Here is a 16,526-nt window from a genome sequence, read left to right as displayed (position 1 = left end):
TTACTTTAGAGTGCTCAGCAAAAAAGCCAACACACACGCTCCTTCTTCCCATCGTGGTCAAAGAAAAGTGATCTTGTGAAAATGGTTTTCCTCTATGTGTTTGACTAGGCCTGTGGGAAGACACAGAGGGAACAGATACTACTCTGCCCTTCGGGACTTCTGATGGGCATGCTGGGCTTCCTTATTTTTTGAAAACTGTAGGCCTTTTGGACAAGAGGCAGCTAACCTATACCATAGGGAAAAACAAGTGACAGCTGTGTACAGGAGGGCACAAAAAGCGTTGTCACCATTGTGTAAACTGAAACACACATGCACTTGAGGCTTGTTTCAGGACTGACATGCAGGATACCATTGAAGACTGTTGCTTTCAGGAAGCGCAACAGGGGGTGGGGGGCAGTGGGTGTTCTGTTCTTTTCATTTGGCTTTTGTATGTGGTTTGAATTATTTTGAGTCCTACACTGTAATATTTTTACTGGTAGGATTATGGACCCTTTCATTGTCTTTATACTTTTTCATATTTAAAAATTATTTCCAAATGTTGCCTTATAAGACAAAAAGACAGGTAATAGGAGTTGGTGAGGATGTGGAGAAATGGGACCTTCCTACACTCACTTTGGAAAACACTCATGAAGCTCCTAAAATGTTAAACATAGAGCTACTACATGACCCCCATAATCTACTCCTAGGTCTAGATCCACAAGAAATAAGAACCTATGTCTGCAGAAGAACTTGTACACACAAACATTTATACCAGCATTATTCCTAATGGCCAAAGATGAAAACCCAAATGCCCATCAACTAAAAAAATGAAACAAGGAATATTATCTAGCCATAAAAAGGACTGAAGTATTGACACATGCTACAGCATAAATCAACCTTGAAAATGTTACGCTAATGAAAGAAACCAGTCACAAAGGGACATATATTATAGGATTTCATTTATGTGAGATATTCCAGAATAGACAAATCTCTAAAGACAAACAGTAGATTAGTGGATGTCAGGGGCTAGGGAAAGGAGGGGCAGGGGAGTGACTGCTAATGGTATTTCTTTTGGGCTGATGAAAATGTTCTAAAATCGAGTGTAGTGGTGGTGGCACAACTCTGAGTGTACTAAAAACCATGGAAGTATACATTTTAAATTGTATGGAATGTGAGTTATATCTCAATAAAACTATTAAGTTATATGAGAACCAAAGACTAGGTTTCTGAAGAGAAAAAAGGGCTCTAGTTGCCATTGGATTTGTAATTTTTCTTTGGGGCATTTTTATGCTTTGGTAAAGTATTTTTCCTCAAAGGGAAAAAATGGGTTGTGGGTGTTTTAATAGGATATCAAAGTCTGTGGGTTTTCTAATTGTCAAAAGATTAAGACACTGGAGTTTGTTAAAAGGGACAATCCTTTGTTTATCCTGAAGTGTTTTCCATTCCTGTGAACCATAAGGACTCAGGGAGTGAAGAACGGGTTGCTAACAGCAGCAGACAAGTGTCCATGTCCTAAAAAGCCGGCCTGGTCAGGGATTCCCACCCTAGGGAATGAGTATGTTCTGGATACATTCAACCATTCTCTGGGGATTTTCTAGGCTCCTTTAAATCTGGTTAAATTATGTCATAGTTTGGTGTGATTCACTCAGCAAATGTTCCCTGTTTCTGGCATTTGCTGTTCCCGGGCTGTGTCAGGCCCTTTGTCCTGGACAAGGACAAGGGAATTTTTAGGATGAGAGTCTGAGGAGATCTGGGTAGCACAACGAGCTGTGAAGGCAACTGGCAACAGGAACCAGACCTCCCAACAGCCATGTTGTTGGTCTCAGGGCACTTCCTGGGTGTGCCCTTTGCCACTATGAGGAAATAGTGACCGGTAGACCATGGGTTTCTCTCCCTAGGTTGGTGCTTGTCTCCTCACCCCCTCCTTGCCAACACCCCTAGGTTTACCCTGCAGAACACAATAAGGCCAAATAATCACGAGGGTAAGAGAACAGATGCTTCTTTGAAAACTAAACTCATAGGTATCTTTGACCCATGGAAAATAAAGTCAACATGCTGAGAGAGCCCCGCTTAGGTACTGATGAGGGGACGAATTACCAGACAGGCACATGGGAAGAACAGCTGGTAAACATGCAGCAGTAACTATTATAATCCAGCCCTTACTCCAATATTGAGATTAAAAGATAAAACTTGACTGGTATATTTCATTTTGTCCAGTATCATTGAAGCCTAATTCTTTATTTGACCACCATCAATCTTTTTACAGTCTGCACTTTGCCCTCTGCTTCTTCCTCTCCCAACCTATTTGAGAGACTTCACTGGATTTGGCCATTTCTTGTCACCTAACTCAGCTATTGGGGGTGCTGGAGAAGGTGATTTATTTCTCTTTTTCAAGGTCTTTGGTCCCTTCCGTAACAGCAGGGACAAAAGAAGAGTACTTCTTGGAAAAAATGAGAAGAGAAGAGGTTGGTAAGTGGCAGGACCTTCTAATTTCTGCTCCCCCTGGCCTGTGGCTATTGCAATAAGGCTTGCTCAGACTTTTATTGAAAAACAGCCAGGCTTTAGCTCTCAGAAGGCAGAAGCATGCTGTGGTGTAGGACAAAAGCACATTGTCAGCTCACAGCATGAAATTCCTGAGCAAGAAATTATGGGAAGTAGAATTTCCAAGGCATAGCCAGGAATCATGGCCAACGAAAATGACCGAAGGAGATTCAGAAAATTCCAAGAGCCAAGAATTTAAATCCAGAAAGATAGAAATAATTTAGTCCTTATCTCAGATGTGAGAAAGTCAAGTCTGTAGAGGTTAAATGTTTTACCAACAGTCATGTAGCTAGTATCCTGGTCTGAATATTTTGGGTGAAGGGGGGGCAGCAGGGGCCAACAATCTCTATTAAAAACAATAGGCTTTCTCTAGAATGGTCACTGTGATATCAGGTTCAATTTTCTGTTTTCTGTTGTTTCTCCTGTTCTCAGACCATGTAAGTTCTCTGTTGGCCATTGAAATAGATCACTCTAATTTCAATTCCTAATGCAAAAGGGAGTTTATTTTGTTGAACATGAAGATATAGTTTCAATACATGGTGCTCAAGTCAAGATGCTATTTCCCATCTGCCAACTGCTTTGGGTTTTCTTAGATTTGTCCTAAGGAAATTCTGTTTCTCTGGAAAGTGACAGAATGATGGAATCTTAACACTTCTTAGGTCCCTAAGTGGTCAGTGACCAGCAGATTTCCATCCTTATTGACTGAAAATGTTACTTTTTGTCTCTCAATTTTATAGGTTTTATGAATCTAAGATATTTCATTGGCTTATTTTTTTTTCTTTTTTTTTTTTTTTTTAGAATGAGAGAGACAGAGAGCACATGAGAGGGGGGAGGGTCAGAGGGAGAAGCAGGCTCCATGCCGAGCAGGGAGCCCGATGCGGGACTCGATCCCGGGACTCCAGGATCATGACCTGAGCCTAAGGCAGTCGCTTAACCAACTGAGCCACCCAGGTGCCCCTCATTGGCTTATTTTAAAGCTCCCTTGCTTATGGGCTGATTAGACACAGGGAGCAACAGCCCTCCAGCTTGCTAACACTGAGGACATAGCAGTCTAATAGGATCTGCAGTTCCCAAATCACATAGTATCAGAAACTAGAGTGATGGCGGAGGGGACCCCTGTAGGCTGGATTAGGTACAACCTAAGGAGGAGGAGCTGACACTGGACTATAGCAGATCTTACCTCTGCAAATAGGTGCCTATCCTTAAGGAATTTGCAATTAGAACTCTTTTACATAGCTAATAGCTAGTCTGAGTGCAAAAATAGAAATACTTTGAAAACAGTTTGGCAGTTACTTATGAGGTATGCACTTCCCCATGACTGAACAATTCTACTTTTTCTCATCCAAGATGAGACATCGCCACAAAAGAACAAACAGATACCTAAGAAATTTTAGTTACCTGTTGTGCCTTTAAAAAAGTCACCCCAGAAATGTAGTGTCTTGTAATAGTAGTAATCACTTCTTTCTCATGGTTGTGTAGAGCAGGTATTGAGAACCAGCTCCGCTGGGTGGTTCTAGTGCAAGGTCTTTTATAAGGTTGCAGGCAGATGTGGATAGGGCTGGAGGATTCCCTTCCAAGGAGGCGCTCACATGGCTGTTGGCTGGTGAGGGGCTCAGTCCCTCTCAGGGCTACTTCAGGATCCTTACTGTGGCAGGACAACTGGCTTCTCCAAAGACAAGGCAGAAGCTGCATGGTCTTTCATAACCTATGCCCAGTCACACTGTTACTTTTACTATGTTCTGTTGTCACAGGGCCAGTTTGGTTCAGAGTAGGAGGAGATTGCATAAGGTTGTACACTAGGAAGGAGACTGGTTACCGGTGTTTAATAACCCCAACCTGGAAACAACTCAAATGCTCATCAATAAGAGAAAAAATAGAAATAGGAGTTTATTCTTTTTTAAAGATTTTGAGAGAGAGAGAGAGAGAGGAGAGAGAGAGATGGATCATGAGCAGGGGGAAGGGTAGAGGGAGAAGCAAACTTCCTACTGAGCAGGGAGCCTGAAGCAGGACTCAATCCCAGGACCCTAGAATAATGACCTGAGCCAAAGGCGACACTTAACCAGCTGAGCACCCAGGTGCCCTAAGCTCATATTTTTAAATGATTTTGAGAGAGAGAAAGGGGTGGGGGGAAGGAGAGGGAGAGCGAGCAAGCAAGCAGGTGGAGGAACAGAGGGAAAGGGACAGACTCTGTGCTGAGTGCAGAGCCTGATGGGAGCCTCAATCTCATGATCCCAAGATCATGACCTGAACCAAAAATCGAGAGTCAGACACTCAATTGACTGAGCCACCCAGGTGCCCCTAAACTGATATTTTTAATGTAATGTAGTACATAAAAGAACTATTGACACATGCAATGTAGATCTCAGACACTAAAGAGTCTAAACAGAAGAGTATGTATGATTCCATTTATATGAAGTTCAAGAACAAGTAAAACTAACCTCTGGTGATAGAATAGTTAGCACCTCTAGGAAGTTTGACTGGGAATAAAAATAAAGAGACTTCTGGGGTTGCTTCAGTTATCTTTTGATCAGGGTGGTGGTTAGACAGATATATTTTCAGCAGGCTCTCTACAACATTGGTACACCTTATATGCTTCATTGTATGTGTAGTAGGACTCGATAAGTTAAAATCGGGAACTGTTAAACATCTGATGTTTTTGTCATAGGACTAGGGGATTTACTTTCTTCCATCCTGGCCGTGAACAGATGGACCTGGGATTAGGGATTTTTGGAATTTGGGGGTGTTAGACACCGTAGAAAACAATTGTTATAGACCTAGACTCTTCCAGTGTTACTTTGAACAAGTAGATCCATATAAATGGGGAAGAAATATGAGCACTGGTAATTTGTGGTCAAAGTTGGCGCTTATTAGTCTTCAGTTACAGAGCTTCCAATTGGCTTTAGTACCATGTGAATGGACAAAATTGGTATTTGAAGACATACTATCAAGGAAAAAGTTGAGAAAACAATTCAGGATAAACAAGATTTATATTTGAAAAGTCAGAATGTACAATATTTCTAAGTCTTGAAGAATGTGCCTAAACTAAAGACAAATCAAGGAAATGAAGAGGCAATTTAAGAGCATTTCCTTTGGAAATGAGCCAGGGGGATAGAAACAAGACAGAAGAGGGGGTAAATCAGAAATAAGAATTTTTCCTTGAGTTCAAAACCATGTACTCTAGATTTAAAAAAATTTTTAAAGATTTTTTTGTCAGAGAGAGGGAGAGAGCGCGCGCACAAAGCAGTGGGGAGCAGCAGACTCCTGGCTAGGCAGGGAGCTCAACGCTGGGCTCAATCCCAGGATCCTGGGATCATGACCTGAGCTGAAGGCAGATGCTTAACTGAGCCACCCAGGCATCCCTTAATATTTTTTTTTAAAGATTTTATTTATTTGACAGAGACACAGCAAGAGAGGGAACATGCAAGCAGGGGGAGTGGGAGAGGGAGAAGCAGGCTTCCCTCTGAGCAGGGAGCCCAATGCGGGGCTAGATCCCAGGACCCTGGGATCATGACCTGAGCTGAAGTCAGATGCTTAACGACTGAGCCACCCAGGTGCCCCCCCCCCCTTAAAATTCTTTTCTATCAACCAGTCACAGATAGAAGACCAGAGAATGGTGATAGAGAATGCTCTAAAGCATATGGAATAGCCAAAGACAGGTGATCAGAAGTCAGAATAACAGGATGCAACGCTGAAACCTGAAGTCAATGGAGCAATACCTTCAAAATAGAGAATAGGCCACTCATCTATAATTTGATACCTGCTAAACTGTAAAGAGCCAGCTTGGGGGGAAGGGCAGGGAGAAAAATACTCTCAGGCATCCAAGTTCTAAAAATTTGCCTTCTATGCCATTCTTTCTCAAATGAATACAAAAAATGATATATGCTGCCAAAGCTAAGTAACAAACTGAAACATGACTAGAACTCATCCAAGAGAAAGGGAAGACCTCAAAGGGAAGTCTTAGGCTGACAGCTGTGCAACAGGCCTAGGGAGCCACCAAGAGCGGCTATGTTATCATGTGAAGACTCTGCAAAATAAATTAGTGATAGGCACACAGAGGAATAAACAAAATCAGCTATGATTTTATCCGGGAAAAACCTAAAATATACAAGAGTGAATTACATTATTCTGGCTAGATTTGAACAGTCCTTTAGTCAATGGGTAAAGAGTTATTACCTAGAAATGTTTCATTAAGTTTGGAGGGTATTGTGAAGGTAGGAAAGAGTCTGGGGTGGGAATATAAGCTTATAAAAAGTTACCAGAAAAAGCCTCTTAAAATTAGACAAATGCCAAAAAGTAGTATAGATTTGAGAATGTTTAAGAATTATCCCCTCTGGGGATAATAAAGTTTCCAATTTAGCTAAGAGACTATATTAATAAGCTACTCAAGTTAATGGTCCCAACTGATATTTCACTTTAGAGCAATGATTTAACTTTAAGCTAGGTAGTTTTGGCCAGGGACTTTTCAATTCAGAGGTATACTGTAATAATTTCTCCCTGCAATATTCCTTTCTCCCTCTTGAGCAGGCTAAGTTCCAATAAGGATTCCATGGTTAGGAAAGCAGAAACACCCTAGATCTATAGAAGTGTGTTCTGTAGAACACTACTCCTGTAAGATTCTCGGGGCGGGGCGGGGCGGATGGAGGAGAGAAACATTTCCATGGTCAAATATGTTTGCGAAATAGTTTTTAGCTCCCTTTGGAGGCTCACAGGACATTAATTATCAATCTGAGAAGCCCTGCTAGAGAGAACCTGGCAGGTTCTAGGTCAAGGCTTAAGAACCAGGATTTTTTTCTTCCTTTGATTGGATCTAGTATAAATATAGATGTTACTACCTTTCCTCAAAAAAAAAAAAAAAAGTAAAAGTGGGGGACACCTGGGTAGCTCAGTTAAGCATCCAACATTTTGGTTTTGGCTCAGGTCATGAGCTCAGGGTCATGGGATCAAGCCTCAGGTCAGGCTTGAGCACAGCACAGAGTCTGCTTGGGATTCTTGCTCTCCCTCCCCACTGTTCATGTTCTTTCTAAATAAAATCTTAAAAAAAAGTCCATTGTCACTGAGTGAATAACTTAACATGCCAGGTACTCTGCTATTGGAGCCTTTTCTCTGTTGTAAATCCGGATACTTGGCATAATCAGTTTCATTTATAGGACCCCACACACTTGCTTTTAGTGGGATAAGCAAAGAACCCATATCCACTTAGTTTTCTCACAGGCAGAGCATGACAGGACTTGGCAATTCTTCTCCCCATCATTCTTTTGATTTCCGCCCCCCCCCCCCCCATTTGCCATCAGACATTTGTCTGCCCTTGTTGCTGGGACATCTTTCATGGTTTATGTTGCTTTACTTTCCATGCTAGTATAATGCCTGTCAACATAGGATGTCTAGTACATGTTTGAATTTAGGGACTTCATGCATCCTGTAGCTCCTAGCTCAAGTAGCTCCTAGCCAGATGTGGCTATAGACACATGAACTGGGGCTAGTATAAGAATTTTAAGTTTGGAAACACCTACTTTGTTCAGCTAAAAGAAGACTTATGTTTGAAACAATTTGGGTACGTGAACCTGTTTAACTGTAAATCTTAGGAGACCTAAAAATATGGTACTTCTAGCTAATTTTTAACCTGCAAATTGAGATGTACTGTAAATATACATGGATATAAAAATCTCAAATTATGCTTTACCTAAATGATAAAAATTGAGATATAATTTTAATTGTATTTAATACATCTACTCATGATTGCCCAGGTTACCTACAGTTATACTTGTTTAGTGACCAAGTTAACCATTATCACCACTGAAATCCAAGATCATTGTTCTTCCTCTTTAGCACGGAGGGTAGTCCGTCATTAGTCCCAGACCTTTGTTCTAGGCATCTATTTTAGCAACATCCCCCCAACAACCATCAGGCAAACAGGCAAGCTTCAGAAAAACTTTGGTCAAGCTGAATCTCTGTACCACTGGAAATTGGTCCTATTGAAGAACTGAGTATTTGTAGTAGAATATGCAGTTAAAAGCACAATGTCTGAGATCAGACTTGAATTCATGGTCCAGCCTTGCCATTAGTTGACTGAGTGATGCTGGGTAAGTTACTTGGCTTTATAGGTATTCCAAATCCTGGAAATCAGGAATGAATGTTTACCTCTTTAGGTTTTCATGAAGCTCAAGTGTGTTATCGAGCATCTAGGATAGTTCCTGTCACATAAGAAGCATATAGTGTCCCTGTCAGTTGAATAAGGAAATATTCAGTCCCTGCTTAGAAGCAGTTTGAAGTGGAGTTGACTTGCCTACAAAGCAGGTATTTAAGTACCAAGATTAATGCCTTTAACTTTGCTGAAATATAAAGCAACCTAAAAGTTATTCCCTGCAGATAAATGGGGAAACTTTGTTTAACCAGAATTAATTTCAGAACTCTACCATGATGAGAGTAGAGACTGACAGTATGGCCAACAGTGTTAATTACTAGAGTTCTTTGAGCAGAAGATTTACCTTGAGAAGTCACCATGTGTTAGTCTTAAGGACTAAGAAACTAGGGAATTACTTGTTGGTCTGGCTCAAAACTAAACCTCTTCTGATCAAACCACTTCCCGTTGACCAATCCATGATCAGATAATTCCTTTTAGTCACTGTTCTAGACATTGGTTTTTAGTGTGATGCTTAGAATATCATAATCACCTGAGAAATGGTTAGAAATGCAAGTTTTTAAGCCTTAGCTCAGACCTATTTAAATTCTGGGGGTGGGGCCAGTAATCAATTTTCATCAGCCCTCCTTTGATCCTATGCACACTGTCTAGAAGATTCCACAGTAGCTCTAGGCTAGTTCTACCTTAGTTTGATTGATTTTGTGGAAGAGTTTTGTTTTATACCCCTCTTAAGCTTGTAACCTCTGTATTTAGTTCTTGTATATACTACCTGACTTGTCAACCAACTATGAATCTACTGAAACATTGTTCTATTCAGAAGCTAGAAGGGCTGGAGTAGAGGCCTAGGGTATCATGTTGTTATTCTATTGTCATGCAAAATACTGCCCCAAGCTGGAAACAGGAGATGCCAACAGCAGATAGCTTACTTACTTTCTTTTAAATGAGAAGCTGGGCACAGGCTGGTAGTGCAATCTGGTTTTATTAACACAACTGGAATAATTCATCTCCATTTCCTGATAGCCAAGTAAGACACTAACAAGGCTCCAATGATTAAGGTCCCAGAAAGGCCTGCCATCCACAGAGCTTGGGAACCTATAGGAGAACCTGTAGGGTAGAAAGGTAGGTTAATGTATGCCAAGACCAAGTGATTCTGTATCCTGAAAAAGACATCTTTAGCTATAGGAAAAACAAGCCGGTCAATTTGAGATTCACATTGGTCATATCAGCAAGGAAGAAAAATTAGGGATGAGGAAGTAGCTTTGGCTTGATTATTGGTTCAGGTAAGGGGCTTCCAGTAGCTAAAGTCTCTGCCCACTCACTTGAGTTTTTATGGAGCTTTTCTGAGGAGTCCTTAGTGGCTTGGAGTAGAATCATGGGACCCTTGCTAGAAATGCTAGCAGTATGGTTGTGAAAATGGATGTTAGAGTTTCTTCTTCCTGTTGGAGAAAGGAGAGCTAGGGATTAGTTAGGATTTTTTGCACATGGTGGTGTAGGAATGGGAGAGTTAGGTCCCTCAATATGTACAGCTGTTCCATGTCTTAAGTGTGTTAACAGAAACTCAAACAAGTCTAAGACTTTGTACCTAACCCTGCTACCTCATTTTCACCAGAATTTAATAGAGATTATGATATTAGACTTTCCCCAAACTGCCATTCTTCTGTAAAAGAGGTATTTGGACAGTAATATGTTAATACCAAGACCTTTTCCTAAGCTACAAAGGTAACTGGTAAGACAGTAACAGAGCAAAGCTGTTTGAATCCTATTTCTATTGCCAGTTATAGGATCTAAGTTTTTTAGAAGGATATACGTTTCTTTTAGAAGCATAGACATTTCTTTTAGAAAGGTATGGAATAGAGGTCATCGGAGTTAGGTTCTAAATATTTATTGAAGTATTTCATAACTATCATTACATTACTATGAGTCTCCCCCCACCCCAAGAAGGGACTTAAAGCTTTAGGGGTCATGAATCCCAATTAATTCAGGTGCTAGACAGGTAAAAGTTAGTGGACCAGCTAGGAGTACACACACATTATAGGAGGACTGGGTCTGACCCACTAGAGCACCTACTGTCTGCAGGCATACTCCACCTGTAGATCTTCAGGCAATGTTGCTAGACATGCCTTCAAGCAGGTATAAACGGCTTGATTTGTGAACTAGCCAGATAAGTGTTTTTGTTAGACTGAGTCATGTGTAGGTCATGAGCCAGTTTGAGTCCTCGCTTAGCTTTTTTCATACACATTTTGACCAAGGCTGAGACTTGAGGATTTGTAACTTATATTTAAAAGGCCTGGAACTCTAGGAAGCTGGTTGTCTGTTCTACTGCATCATAAAAATACCTAAAGCAGCCTCATTAATAAGATGAATCTTTACTTTGAATCATTTGCCTACAGGCTAAAGAAGGTAAGCAGGGGGACTCAAGATTATTTCAAGTTTGTCCTCCAGTGTGGACAGCTTGGATACTCACGCCTGGCAACAGGACAGGTTATCATACAGGATGGTGTCCCAGCAGGCTGGCAGACAGATGCACTACAGTGCAGATACACCTGGGAGCCAATAGAATGGAGATCATGGTGTAGAACCACATCACAAGTCTTCAAACTTAACTCCCCGGGAAGAAGTTGAAAGAAAGTTATCAGAAAATCTTGACATCCCAAGCTGATATCACAATAACACTAAAGAAGTAGAGTCCAGTAGGCAAATGTCATTCATGGCTTTGGGATCAATGGTGGCTCTGAGGGAGTACCACCAGCTACATTTAAAGGGCAGCCCTGGCCGAGGAGTGGTAGGATGTGGAAACAATTCTGAGTTGGGGGGGGGGGGCGCGGTTCTGAGCCCTGCTGAGGAACACAGAGGGAAGCATCATACCGGTCCCCCAAGTGCCTTCTTTGTCACCAAGTCCACAAAGCTGAAGGTGAAAATGCTGAAGCGCTGGTAGTAAGATGGAAATGGAGGGTCCAGGGCTTTTTGGACAGGGATCAGCTGTGTCTGATAGTTGTCTCCAGCATAGGGGCATCTAAGCAAAGACACCTGGCAGTCAGGAGGGGCTTCTCAGAGGGACTCCAGCACAGGTGCATGGAAGAGCCACTTACCCTTTCACCAGCATGGGCCACTGGGGCTGATGCTGCGGGTTTGTGCTGGGTGTGGCCCAACAGTGATGGAGAAGTAGCCCCAGGTAGGGGTCTGTTCTGTGGCGGATAGACACCTCCACGTAAATGGGATCCCGAAGTAGCTTCACCACTGGGTAGTCACCGGCAGTGTAGTAGGATCCATATAGCTTATCTGCAAGAGACCAAAAGGAGTTGAAGCAATAAAACCAGAATTAGGAAACTCTACATTGCCTGAGACAGCATATACACAGAAATACCTCCAGCAAGTGTCTTATTACAAAGTTGTCTTAATGCCCAGAAAAGAGATAGGGCTTTAGACTGTAGGCCAGATGCTCCAGCCAAGTGGGTCTTACCTTTGGCAATCTTGAGTTCCAGAGTGAGGGGTCCAGCCTGGGTCTCAGGATGGGGTGGTGGGAGCGTAAAAACCTGGACATTAACCGGGGAGGCATTGCTACTGATCGAGTAGCTGCAGCTAACTCGAAGCCTACAGAAGAACAAGAGCTTTCTTAGCTAGTGTGGGTGGTAGGATGGGCCATGCCACCGTTCAGCTTTTAAAGGTTTTAGGAACCATTACATGCTAGGTGCTGGACAAGTTTGTAAACATGAGGGGTATGGTTCCTGAGCTTGTGAGAGCTAGATCTTAGTTTGGGAGACCAATATGTAGATGGGATCAGTGTCGGTGCAGTACTGTGAGAAACAGGTGCTTTCTGTAGAAAGGGTAGTTAGGGAAGAGCTTGCAGGGAGTGGTCTTGAAGGAAGACAGAAAGTAATGGAGGTAAGAGGAGGGAGAGAAACAGCAGAACAGAGAATGGAGACCAGTTTGTCCTTCTATAGAATCTTCAAGGGACTTCAGTCGGAGTTTGGGGAATAGTGAGTGAGGGATGGAGGGCATTTAAGGAGGTTGGGCTGAAGAGGAAAGTAGGAGGTGCTTGATGCAGGGTCCTTCAGGTTACATTCATGATGCCTAGTTTAAGCTGTGGCAAGACAATGAGGAAGCGTTAAGGGTGCAATCTTCTGAGGTGTTGAGGAGATTCTTTGTTACAGCATGGACTATGGAAGGAGAAGGCCAAAATGAGAGTCCACGTAAGTGAAATAGTCCAGGGGAGTTTGATGGCAGTGATGCGGGGTGACTTAAATAATGGTCCTTGAGATTGGACAACCAAGGCAGGAGACAGGTTCTCTTGTCATGAGGAGAGGTTCTGTGGATTCAGAGCTTACCCTAGAACTCCTGTTTTATGGGAGGGAAGGCATTCTGGTTAAGCAGGGTCAGGTTAACTAAGACCTTTACCTGAAAATACTGTCACGGGTGATAGAACCATGGCTCCAAGTTCTCACATCTCTAGCTGCGACCAGCTCATTTTCATATACTGCCTGGTCTCCAATGATCTAGAAGTATGGGGAAAGAAGTATTATTCCTGCTAGCCAGGTATCACTTCACTCAGAACTTGCTCTGACCTAACAGTCAGCAGTGCTAAGCTATTTTAGGCTGCATTTTCTGCTCCTTGAGCAGAGGCAAAAGCAGGTGGCAACTAACCTGGGACATTATCACTTCACCTTACCTCAGGATAAGGCAATAGGGCTTATTATAGAGGCAGCCAGGAACATGACCACAATGTCAGCCAACCCCTGCTTGCTTTCCAGGGCAGTATGGCAAGAAGACACTCTTACTTGTTCCTCTTGTCTATGGCTTGGTAGAAGTACTAGCCCCTTGCTGGAGCGCAGCTGTGATCTTAGCTGAATGCCCAGGGGAGGTTTCTGCTTTCTCAATGGTGAAGCATTCTTCTGTCCTAGAGACCATTATATGCACCAAGCAGTGGTCAGCTGTCTCCTTCATGGCTAAGATATTCCACCTCTCCCTCCAGTCACTAGGACATTTCTATCGGACTTCTAGAGTTAGGGACAGAGCCAAAGGTCAACTGTTCTTACCTGTCTTGTGGTGCCACAGGAATTAAATGAAAACCAGAAGAGGGCAAAGGTACGTGTTGCCATCACAGGGGTACATTCATGGTCATTCCTGAAGGCCAAGTGCACAGAATTTAAGAGCAGTGGGGGTGAGGTCACCTTCCGAGACACGGCGATGGAGAAGTGGCCATCTTGGGTACAGTGTGAGGTCACTGAAAAACCAGAGTGGCTGTGCTGAAAACAGGTCATACCTCCTGTTTTGAGCCAGCTAGATATTTAGAGAGTTTTGATCCCTCCCCAAGAGGTTGGCAGTCCCACCGAGTGGACTCTGTGCAAGTTCAGCTATCCAGAGCTCAACGGAAGGACTGAACGAGCGCCTGGATTTGAATGTTGCCTCCACCACTTACTGAGCAACCTCAGGCCAAGCATCTAACCTCCCTGCTCTAGCTTCATTTATAAAATGGGGATAATAGTACTTGCTTTGTTTTACTTATCAGTTAGTATTCAGAGCTTAGGGTCTGAGTAGTGATCACTTAGGGTCAAGTATTCTAGGATATGCTCATTGCTTATACACTAACTTCTGGTCATCTTTAACATTTGTCTTCTGGGGGAGGGGGGAGGGAAGATCACTCTTCTCTGGATTTAATTGCAAGTTATTGGTACTTTACTTTAGCTGGTTTCAGAGATGCAGTAACTCACCTGTGTTTCCATAGTAACAGGAACTTGCCTCCAAATTGTAGCAGCAGCCAATCTTCTCGCAGTCTCCTTGAGTGATAGGTGAAGGAGCACAAGGCAGCCTGTCCCACACTGGGACAGAGTCACACAGGTCAGCGTTTGGAGCATCTAGGGCTACATTTTGAAGAGGCGAGTAACTCGAGCTAGATAACGAAGTTGTGTCTTAAGAAAAAAAAAAATCATTTGTTACAAAGTATTAAAATTCCCACAGATGTCCAGATGATCAGGGTAGGTCTGTATTATATACTAGCAATTAAGTTTCCGAAAGTTAAGTAAATTTTAAGTTCCCTGAAATTAATACTTCTTGAAAGAGAATACCAGCAAGATCAGTAGAAGCAGTGGGGCTCCTTTTTTCCTTCAAGCAAAGAATTCTATTCTGCAGAGGTGCTTCTCAGTCTTCCTGTACTGTGAGTTACTGGGGGATCTTTTTGAAATGCGGGTTCTGGTACAGCTGGTCTGATACGGGGACTGGGATTCTGCATTTTATCAGTGTTACCTCTCTGGATTAGATTTTGGATACAAGGCAGAGGAGAAGAGTGCACTACAGGTTTGAATCCCTTAGGACTTTGAGGTAGGGCTTGCAGAGGGCAAGACAAGATTTGCTGAAGCTGAGTAGGAGTCACACTTCCTGCTAATTCCCCAGTTAAGTGATCAAGTAGCCTCCAGCTGAAAGGCCTGAGCCCTATTTTCAGGGCACAGTTGATCCTTGGAGGCATTTGGCAAGTATCCTTAATAGCTTTAGCTTCCCTTCCTACACTTCTCAAGACCGAGGAGCTCCTGGTCTTGGGTTAATTCTTGTTCAAATCCCAGCTCTGCCGCTCACCAAGAGCTCACCATTTGGGGGAAGGAATAGCATATACAGCACTGGTTAGGACTGGGGAGGGGACGGCGAAGTGCTCTGCCCTCCACAGTGCCTCGCACCAAGTCATCTAATCACTCATGTGGTGGTTATCTTAAGGACCGCATGTGCAGGGGAGCTGGAGGACAATCCTTCATGTCACTATCGCTGCACAGAGCAGGTAGAAGAGGCTCAAGAGCGCACCACCCAGACCCTGAAAGTTTCCAGCCCTTACCTGGGGGATCCGTAGGACACTTGAGCATCTTTGTCTTCGTAACCATGCTGCGTCCAGCCACATCTGCTTCCTCGACTCCAAGTAGCATGATATAGTGGTGGTCCTGGGGAGTCACCCCTGATGGTGGTGCAGGGGGCCTCAGCATTCCTGGTGACTGGGTCAACCTGGTCCACTCAGTGACATAGCAGCCGCCGTAAGAGGCTTCTAATACCATGGAGCTGCCTGGGCCCTCCCTTAGCCAGACACCACAGCCAGAGTTATTCTGCAGCCTGTGTGGCAGCCCGCGGTTGTCTGGAAGGCAGGGGGGAGCAAAAAGCACAGGGGGGTCAGTCGCCACAGTCCTCAGTGCTGGGAAAGTACAGCCAGCTTTGCCATCACACCCCAAGGGGGCAGCAGCAAGAAGAGAGAGGAACAAGAGGGGGCTCCGATTGGGAAGAGAAGTTCTATCTTAGACGATTCAGTCTGTAGGAGAGGCTGCAGAGTTTACCAAAGGGGGAGTGTTAGGAGGGGAAGCTAGAGGGCTAAGCCGAGTGAGTCAGCAAACTTACCCCAAGCTATCAGTGCAGGAGTCGCTGTCCCCTGGCTCAGGTTTATGGTGAACTGAAGACTCTGTAGCCCGCAGTGGAGTTCACCAGGATAATCTGGTGCCTCGGGCTTCTGGTGACTGCTCAAAGCAAGAGCCAAGGGAAAACAGAGCAAGATGGACTGTAGCAGCCACATAGCGCCGCTAGGAACCCCACTGGCTGTAAGACCTGCCTTGTTTCCCAAGAACCGGAGCTCCCCATGCTCCATGAGGTTCGTTATATACAGAAGGAACTGGTTTCAGGGGACTGGCTTCAGGGGCACACCTGTGTGATATGCAGGTGGGCCTGCTTTGGAAAGGGTGATTCCCCCAGCTTCATTCACTTTAGGCTATAGTCTGCAGCTGCATTACTTTAAACATTGCAATCTAGGCAATTCCAAGCTTAGGAAAAATGTGCTACCTTTTAGCTAAAAGAGGCTTCCCCAAAGTTGCTCAGGGTAGCACTTATTCTAGTAGCTTATTGACTT

At 43.5% G+C, this 16,526-nt stretch overlaps 1 protein-coding gene across 2 annotated transcripts; it reads right to left on the bottom strand.

Annotated features, from left to right (window-relative positions):
• Positions 1-9,622: 9,622 nt before the first annotated feature.
• Positions 9,623-16,250, bottom strand: ZP4 (zona pellucida glycoprotein 4). 2 transcript variants are annotated; one of them, XM_045876202.1, is made up of 11 exons: positions 16,025-16,250; positions 15,477-15,767; positions 14,368-14,517; positions 13,693-13,880; positions 13,055-13,152; positions 12,120-12,250; positions 11,749-11,938; positions 11,525-11,672; positions 11,124-11,202; positions 9,979-10,095; positions 9,623-9,763 (listed from the first exon to the last, which is right to left on the bottom strand). In XM_045876202.1, exons 1-11 carry the CDS (start codon positions 16,194-16,196, stop codon positions 9,660-9,662), a joined length of 1,668 nt encoding a protein of 555 aa, XP_045732158.1. In that variant the 5' UTR covers positions 16,197-16,250; the 3' UTR covers positions 9,623-9,659. The 2 variants fall into 2 exon arrangements, with proteins under 2 accessions (XP_045732158.1, XP_045732157.1); XM_045876201.1 differs by having other exon boundaries at positions 14,368-14,565; positions 16,025-16,225.
• Between the last annotated feature and the right edge of the window lie 276 nt (positions 16,251-16,526).

The sequence above is a fragment of the Mirounga angustirostris genome, unplaced genomic scaffold (assembly GCF_029215605.1).
Source record: "Mirounga angustirostris isolate CCGP_5_RB_7025 unplaced genomic scaffold, mMirAng1.0.hap1 SCAF_6, whole genome shotgun sequence".
In the NCBI taxonomy this organism is placed as follows: domain Eukaryota; kingdom Metazoa; phylum Chordata; class Mammalia; order Carnivora; family Phocidae; genus Mirounga; species Mirounga angustirostris.
This window is presented reverse-complemented; position numbering and strand designations above follow the sequence as displayed.